Source organism: Phaethon aethereus (assembly GCF_964289735.1).
Source record: "Phaethon aethereus genome assembly, chromosome: 5".
Classification (NCBI taxonomy): domain Eukaryota; kingdom Metazoa; phylum Chordata; class Aves; order Phaethontiformes; family Phaethontidae; genus Phaethon; species Phaethon aethereus.
In genome coordinates, this window is record NC_138579.1 from 58,062,798 (window position 1) to 58,072,439 (window position 9,642).

At 38.3% G+C, this 9,642-nt stretch overlaps 1 protein-coding gene across 1 annotated transcript in view; it reads right to left on the reverse strand.

Moving 5' to 3' along the window:
• INSC (INSC spindle orientation adaptor protein) overlaps window positions 1–9,158 on the reverse strand; it is a gene marked incomplete at both ends in the record, with an annotated part of 97,696 nt that extends 88,538 nt beyond the window's left edge. The window contains one exon of the mRNA XM_082000462.1: window positions 9,106–9,158. Coding sequence (XP_081856588.1) covers window positions 9,106–9,158 — 53 coding nt within the window. The remainder of the gene's footprint in view (window positions 1–9,105) is intronic.
• Window positions 9,159–9,642: the final 484 nt, after the last annotated feature.

Consider the following 9,642-nt stretch of genomic DNA (forward strand, 5'->3'; position numbering starts at 1 on the left):
AAAGGTATAGTGATAAAACTATCAGAATGAAAAGGTTAGGAAAAATCTTGCATTCTGGCAGAGTTGCACACCCCAAAAATGCATAAAATACTAGTGAAATGCAATTATTTTTACTGCCTGTGAGCTAAACTGCTGACCTACATTTTAACACCCCGAATACAGGAATAGAGATATTTTACCCAGGGATTCAAAGAAAAAATTAAAAATCTGTTGAGTTCATATTCCTTATTAATGCCACCAAATGATGGCAAATCAGTAGTCTCTACTTTACTAACATCAATCATCCTTTGGATCCAGTCAACTAACATATCCGGAAATCCTTCCCAGAAGGACCATATGGATGCACAAATCTGTTTTAACTACCACCATCAAAACTCCCACAAAAAACCTTGCTTTCAGTTTCATTACAGGTGGAATATAAAATCGCTAAAATCAGAAATACTTCATAGGAAGGTAAGTTTCCTTTCTGAAGCTAAAAAATTCTGTGCTGAATTGTTACACGGTAACAGAGTGAAATAAAAAGAATATAAGGTCATTAAAATAGGCATCATTAGTGCCTTGAGCTATGCAATAACTGAATTTATTCCTCGTCACTAGAAGGCAACTTTATTGCAGCATTGGCAGAGCACCTTCCTTTCTTCTGTAGTACTCTATTCCTACAGCTTACTGCAAAAAGAGGTTTTTCAAAAAAATTTTCAATTCCCCAGCAAGCATTCCATTCTTGAATGGTTTTTAAAAATTCATAGAGCAGCAATTCATAGAGCCATGTAAGCACACTGGACTTTGAAAGTCTTCAGCTCTAGCTCTTGTATTACAGATAATGTGCTTTTTTTCCTAGGGTTTCTTAGCGTCTTTATGTGAATGCCTTAAAAGAGCCACAGCACACAAGTTCCTGACATCATCCAAGTAAAATTTATTATAGGGGACATAAGATTTGTATTTCCTGTTTGTACTTTATAGGCTACTTACTGTGCATAGATCTTGCCCTGCTAATTTGAATCCTGTTTTCTACTCTGCATGGAGTGCTTGTCAGACAGGAAGTTCAGTTTGCAGATGTAGGTGGGAAAAGCCAGAAACACAGAACAAGCCCTTGATTATCAGCAGCAGACACTGCTACTCAATGTAGGAAATCATGAGATAGAAAGAATTCAGCACTTAGAGAAGATGTCTAAAGAGTGTAAGGACATACACAATCACTGATTAGACAAAGCATTTAAAGTACTTGTATTTAAACATGATTTTATGATTGATTATGAACTTGAGCACAGAGTTGTGCATACTTACAAATGGATTGCTCGCTCTTGAAGAGTCAAGGTGCTATAAAAAAAAGAAAAAGTGAGGCAAATCTTGTGAGGACAGGCACAAATAACAGAAGTATTAACAAAGTGCAGAAGCCATGTAGATACAAAGAAGAAAGGTAACAAGAACTGAGATGGTTAAAAATAGAGCAGAATGAGATAAAAACAAATAACCCTTATTCAGGTTAATTTACAGAAGTCACATCCCTAGGAATCATTCACTTAAGGGATTCACGTCTAAGAAAATAGGTAAATAACCAAACAGGAAATGTTTCAATGAACTGACATGCAACTAAACGACGTGCTGCCCAAAATTCAGTCAAAACCAGAACTTAACTTGGACTTAAGGCCAGATGAACAGACGGCATCAAAGCCTACAAACTCCCATCACCTACAGAATACAAGGGGAAAGAGGTCATTGGCTAGCTGAATAAAAAGGAACAAACCTGCACAATTTTGGCCAAGACTCACTTTTTATGACTGGACAACATAATTTCCCCGCCTTCAACTCTGAGGACTAAATCACCCAGTATTTGTGAGATTTTAGACACTCTAAGGTTAGAAACACAATAGGTGCATCCAGTCTTCTCCTGACAGCCCTATTCAGATTTCTATTTCTTAATAAAGAACATCTGAACACAATATTAAAGATGTATAAAGGTTCTTCACATGTCTTATACCTCAAACTCAATGTTCTCAAAACACCTCTTCTCAGCTGTTCAGAGGTCACATGAAGGTCTAGAAGTAAAATCTGATGTGAATGGTCCTTGAAATAATTCAGTTCCTGAATAGGTAGAAATGCATCATACTTTACAAAGAGTTTTGGGGTTTTTGTTTGATTGTTTGTTTTGTTCTGGGTTTGGTTTTGGGGTTGTTTTTTTTTTTTTTTTTTTTTTTTTTTTACACACACATCATCCTTAGTAGGAGTATTTTGTAAGGCATTTGGGGTTTTTTTTGGATGAGAAATGCAATTTCCATTATGAAAATATAATCCATTATAGACATCCATATTTTTCATCTCATATGTCCATATGTTCCATAAAGTTCTGAATGTTTGTCATCCTGATTTGGCAAAGAAACAATTAGAATCAATACAGTTTCTACACTATAAAATTTTTTAATTTCTCTTGCTTCTATCTGAAGTCTCAACTTTCAAATTTTGGCAAACATTATCTGTCAAAATATCAATTAATCCCAACTATAAACAATTTTTGTTTTCTTCCAGTTTCAGGAAGGTTTTAGCATCATTTCAATCAATATCTCTTTCCGCACTGGGCAAGCAACAAAGTACTTAGCAGAGTTGTGAAAGACAACATGGTGCCCAGCACTTAATGGGTGGAAAGCATTGGTCCTAGAGCTCTGGAGGTAGCCTTAGAAGTATTTGCTTTCTGTTTGCTTACTGAAAAACCTGCAAGTTATTTTGAACCATTCTTAGAATCATAGAATGGTTTGGGGTGGAAGGGACCTTTAAGGTCATCTAGTTCCAACCCCCCTGCAGTAGGGAGGGATACTTTCCACTAGATCAGGTTGCTCAAAGCCCCATCCAACCTGGCCTTGAACTCCTCCAGGAAAGGAGCATCCACAACTTCTCTGGGTAACCTGTTCCAGTGTCTCAGCACCCTCACAGTAAGGAATTTCTTTCTAATATCTAATATAAATCTATCCTCTTTTAGTTTAATACACTTACCCCTTGTCCTATCACTACACTCTCTGATAAAGAGTCCCTCCCCATCTTTCCTGTAGGCCCCCTTTAAGTACTGGAAGGCCACTATAAGGTCTCCCTGGAGCCTTTTCTTTTCTAGGCTAAACCACCCCAACTCTTTCAGCCTGTCTTCATAGGAGAGATGCTCCAGCTCCCTGATCATCTCCATTGCCTTCCTGTAGACCCGCTTAAACGGGTCCATGTCTTTCTTACACTGGGAGCCTCGGGGCTGGACACAGTACTCCAGATGGAGTCTCACCAGAGCAGAGTAAAGTGGCAGAATCCCCTCCCTCTGCCTGCTGGCCATGCTTCTTTGGATGCGGCCCAGGGGACAGCTGGCTTTCTGGGCTGCAAGTACACATTGCCAGCTCAGATTCAGTTTTTCATCCACCAATACCTCCTTCTCTGCGGGGCTGCTCTCAATCTACTCATTGCCCAGCCTATATCCATGTTTGGGATTGCCCTGACCCAGGTGCAGGATCTTGCACTTGGCCTTGTTGAACTTCATGATGTTGACACAGGCCCATATCTCTAGCCTGTCAAGGTCCCTCTGGATGGCAAGTCATCCAGAATTCTCTGCAGTCTGCAATGACATGGTATTCCAGTTCGTATCACCTGCTGAGAAAATAAACTTTGGGGTTCTCTCTTACTGTGGATTCCTTAAATTGTACAGTATTGTGCTTGGATTTTGAACCTAATCAACAAATTCTTCTCCTTCTTCACTGCAAGTGCTCACTCTTTACCACACCACGCCACCCCTCCAGCAAATCATACGCAATTGTTCTGGGTCTAAGGGGACAAAAACACATTATAAATTTCCAAATATCAATTTCATCTGTCTTTATACACAGTCAGACAAGGAAGCACAGATGTGGAACAGTATTTTTTCTCATAACCAAGCCAAAGATGACCTCAAGTTTTTATACTGTGAAATTCAGTGTCTCCTCCACTTCTGCTCTCTGTACCATAAGCTACAAGGGCCATAGTGGTGTGGGCCTTGCAACAGGTCTGCTGCTATATTGCCATTTCAGCTCTGTGGGGGCTTCTCACACAGATCCTTCTAAAGCCCTGTTTTTGCTGCATGTTAGAGAAGCATATTCCTCAGCAAAAAATTATTACTTAGGAAAAGGTTTCAAATACGAACTTAAAGAACATGCAGATTTTTGTGTAAGACACTGGCAAATACTAGCTTCTGGGTTTTGGTTGTTCTTTTAACTGCTCCATTTATTTCAGTAAACTTGAGTTTGGGGCAAGATGATTACAATTCTACCTGGACTTAAAAACCATATTTTCTCACATTAACCATGTTCTTGCTTCCGTTGTAAAGTTGTGCCCATAACAGGATTTTTTCTTAAGTCCTTTTATGAATCTCCTTCCTTCAGCAATTTCCATCATATCTTACATAGTGCACAGATCAGATGTAGTCACTACAGCTTGTACCATTCCTTTCACCAGAGTATGCATGCACAGTGAACAGATCTCAAGCTACCACATTACCTACCATACAGAAATACAAAAATAACACTGCAAGAAATAAAAATCTCAAGACAAACAAAAAGTAGGCTAAAAAAAACTAAAAAGCATACTGGAAGAAATTCAGATTTTTTAAGAGCTGATAGATGCTATAACACTGTTATTCTTTATAACAGAGGGCAGTTAATCTTAATTTATGTAACAAGACAGATCATATATAACTAAGGAGATCCTCTAGAGAAGTTACCAGAACACCTGCAGATACATAGCACATTTTGAAGAGCAATGTAGACTATAAATATGCATGGCATGACCTCATTTATATTGTTCTTTCATAGGACTCGGATCTTTAGTTCAACAAAAAAAGGAAGAAAGTAACAAAAGGAGGGAAGACTTTCTTTTGGTTAAGAACTGGGAGACAGGAAACCTGTATTCTATTTTTGGCTCTGCCACAGAAGTCCCTTATGGCAAACTTTTCCAGCTTTGGGGCATCAAATCTAGGAAGTGATTTTGAGAGCTTAAATGCTACAAAGAACTTAACCACAGGCACCTAGATTTGAAAGGCTTGTCTACTTTCACTGCCTCACCTCCTTTATCTGAAGCAGTGATAAAAATTCTCCTCTATATCCCAATGATGATATAAACTTCCACCAAAAACAACATAATAATATTAAAACCAGAAAAAAGAAACTAAATATAGAGACCTATTAGGTTTATCTTCCTGGTCCTCATATTCAAAGTATTCACCTTTTATAAACAAACAAACAAGACTTTAAATAATCAGCATTGCCTTTTATTTCTATGTGTGTTAAAATTATAGCCTCTGATATAATCTGCCATTTTTAAAGCTGTAAGGATGTTTAGACAACATATTTGTTAAACAGTCCAGCAGTATTGCATTTCTGAAGATCAGGGAGACAATTTCCCTCTGCCTCCACCCCCACGTCATTTTCAAAAGTACCTCCAAGATATATAGCCCAAATTTCAACACCTTTCAGCAAGATGAAGGTTTTTTCCAGTTTGTTTTTTTGGGCATTTTTTGTTTGTTTGATTGGGGGGGGGGGGGGGGGGAGGGGGCGTTGGTGGTGGTAGTGGTGGTGGGTTTTTACCTAACTTCCATAGAAGACCTTCCTTTATTCGTTTTTTAAAAATATGTCTAATCATACTGTATTTCTCACAGTTGCACCACTGAGCTGAAATTATAATCCAAAAAGGAAAAAGTGTCCTATTTCACTTTTTGTTATGAGTACTCTTTAACTGAATGATTTCAGATTCAGCACTCCAACGGTCAAGCTTAGTTTACTCTCCAACATAGAAAGTACAAGAAACCATAACTACAATGGAAAAAAAAAACCTGCATAAATTATAAATTTAACTTAAAGAAAACAAAAAGGCCAATGAACTTTCATTACACAGGAGGGACAGAAGAGAAAGGCAGCTTCTTTTACATTGGCTTTGCCATCCGGAAAAACTCACCAGAAAAATGGAAAAACGATACCAATAGATGTGAGGAAAGGGTCATGTCATTTTTCAAAAACTATACAAAAATAACTCTACTGCAGAATGGGGATATATGCATCACTAAGGAATATATACACACTTCACATGTTATAGTGAACTGGCCATCACTGATGGCAACAGATTATTTTTTATGGTCCTGTAGAGGGCTTTACGTAGAACTACTGAAAATTTTTGGACAGTAACTAGATTAATTCTTTATAAAATTGATCTATTTCCAACTGTTTTCTCTCCTAAGAGACAAAACTACCAGTAGTTGTAAGTTCCTAATTCATTGAAACAGAAAATAAAGTTTCTGTAACAATAATTTTGTTTTTCCTCAGGATACTGTATAGTTTTAAGTACTGTATCCATAGCAGTCTAGATGTCAATTGAAGAAAGTAGGTCTGGCAGTATGTTAGAAAACCACTAGCACAGTGACTCAACACTCTAGAGACTTTCCAATGCAAGCTGTGATTTCCCACAAAATCTGAGGAAAGAGAAGAGTATAAACAATTCATGCAGCACATAGACTTGGTTGAAGGCCCCAGTTCTAAATTCCTTATACAACCAAGATAACCGTTGACTTTAATGGCTGCTGTGGAAACACTTGGAACCAGTTTGTATGTGTATGGTACAGTACATTGTTCCTAGGGAGACAGATATTCTTGTTTGGAGATGGGTCTGCTTTTAATTCTGAAAGATTCTGATGTAAACATGAAGCAAGGCATGGTTGTGGTGCTACAGAGGACTAGCCGCAGTTGGATCTGTGTTACCTTTTTCTTGTGACGAGACACAACAGCACACACCTTTAAGTTAATTCAAGTCCCTCTCACAAAAAGCAGGAGCATGAACTGGAATCCTGAGACAGGCATACGTCCTAAGCTTGGTTACAGGAACAATAAAGAATAAATAATCCTTAAATCTTGTTAGCTATTTTGAAACCTGACTTAATCCTTTTAAATTCTCTATAGGACCCATATTACTCCTTTCTCTAACCCAGAAAAACAACTTAATCTCACATAAATTCCATTTCTTTGGAAAAGCTATTATGTTGAGTGTTTTTTAAAAACTCAAGAAAAGCATACTGTACAATTGCTGGACTTTATTGATCTAGTTCATACTGTCTTCTTTCTGCAAAATTCTTAGGGTAAAAACATATTTCCTCATTTTCAGTTCCAGCCTTCCCTGTGCCTTCACCTGTCTGACCACTGACAACTTCAGTCTGTCCATCTTGTTACATGGGCTTTCTCTGAAATAAAGGAAGAAGGATTCTCTTTCAAAGTAAACACGGAAAACAAGAGCTTCATATATACTTAGAGGTGGGGGAGATATTTTATTTATCTTTAAATTTCACTATATAGAATTGCCCTGCTGAGTCAAGTTTGCCAGAACATAGTGCTTGCTATATGGGGTTCTCCAGATCCCTCCTTGTGCCAAGATACATCCACTCTGCACTACAATGCAAGGTGGCATGGTTTTGTTCACATAGCATGGCTGAATTCTGCTCCCCTGAATGCAGAACTGACCTGCAGGCAGTTTCCTTTTCCAGAAATCTCTAGCCTACAAAATTCAGTGCTTTTCAGTTCCGTGCTGCTGTTACCTTTGAGCACTGCATGTATTATTCCTACTCCACATTTCCAGCTGCTAACACAGAGAGTCTGCAGCTAATTTCCCCATTTCTGTATCTGCAAACAAAACTTGCCACCATCAACCTGGATCATCCCTTGCCATCCACAGGACTGCCTTTGGGTCTGTTTGCAGCTACTTTTCTACTACAGTAAGAGGCTTCACTGGCCCATTTTGCAACCTAAGTTGTTGGCAGAGCAGTTGGCTTTAACAACTTCTTTGACTTTTAATCCAGGATTCAGCTTCTGGAACCCATTAGTTATCACCAAGCAATTAACTGGGATGTCTGGCACCTTATCTGACCATTGGATTAGCCTGAGCATCTCCATAGAAAAGTCATTAATCTGTCTTCACTACTCTGCATCTGAAGTGGTATTCTATGGCTCCATCCCATGGAAGAGAAATAAATTAATAAGACAGGACACCTCATTGCTGTTTATACTAGTCCACTCTATGCTTGCCTATACAGGGCTTCTAGGACTCACTGATTTCCAAAGCAAGTTTTGGCTAGAATCTAATGAACAGTACTGGTTACCTTGGCACCTGGGATCCCCAAACTATGTTCCTCCACATAACATTTTTGCAGAAGACAATACACTCATATGGTCTTACTGTCACTGTGAGCTTAATGACATTATCAAAGTATCTGCTGGAAGATTCAGGTATGGAAAGATAGAGAAATATCAAATTCCTGATGAAGAAAAGCATCGCATTTTGAGATTCCATGTCAGCAGCCAGTTGATTATGACAAAGAATTACAATCTGACCTGAAGAAAGAAGAGTAGGAGAAAGACTGAAATTTTAATCCTTTTTATTTTTTATTTTATTCCTGCAGTCAGCAGCCCCTTCCCCCCCAAAAAAATCAGTTGTGCCACATATCAAGACTCTAGTTCAACAAGAATGCAGAAGGTTATTGTATTCATTATTCTTTTTTTTTTTTTCTTTTCAGGGAACCTGTGTTATGCTAGAAGTGAAATTATACTAGGCAGGTGCAGCTACTAGATGTCAGCCAACAGCCAGATTTTAAAAACCTGTTGATTAGTAGCGTCATCAATGTCTCCAGTCCCACCAGAACAGGACTGGAGATATTATACTATAACCTTCCTATCATTACTATAGCTATACCTGAAGAAAGTCAACCAGGTTAAAGAAATTTATAGTTTTCAGTAGTCTTCACATAGTGCAGCAAGTTCCAGTGATTTCCATCATGACAAAGAACAGATCCAGTGAATACAGTCATATATCTAGTGCAAACATATTAATCCATTTAAAATGACTGCATATTCACTGTCATGATTTACCAGACTGTAGGTATAGAAATTTCCAAATGCCTTGAGAAATGCATCTCAGATTTACACATTCATTCTCAACATTTTGCATGAACATTTCATAAAACTGAGTTTAAAAATGAGTTCTTAAGCATCTTTGGATCCTCAAAAGAAAGCGCAGCTACAGCCTTAGAGGCATTTCATCACTCAAGTCTGGATGACAGAGTACACTACTTACCGCTGAACAGGTAATGGAAGGGAATCTAAGTGGTCCTCGCCCTTTAAAGCCATATTTATGCTATTCCTATGTGCACTTCTCCATAGGCTGGAATCTAGAAAGAAAACAAACAGTCATTTAGTAAACCCAGGGAAACTCAGGCCTCTTCAATCCAGCGTGGCATGGCATTCTCCTACTGATCTGTGGAGCTAACTCATTAAAAACAATTCAATATGCTGCTTTTCCTCAGGCTACCATGCAACTCCAGCAGATAACCAAGGCCATTAAGTACCTTTGATTGCATAAGCGACATAAGGTTTGCACATTCCTGAACTTCCTGGACTATTGCATGGGTCAGAGCCACCTGGGTTGAACATTTCCTACTTAGTATCAAGTTATTATTTAGCCTCATTTATTTTGAGCTAATCTGAACTGTAGAGGAAATCAGTGTAGTATGATTGTAATTCTTCAGGTTATTTTGAGAAAGATTGCAGGAGAAAGCAAGTGTGTGCTCCTATGATTTCAGGATCATTTAGTACTACATTTACAGAAAGGCCC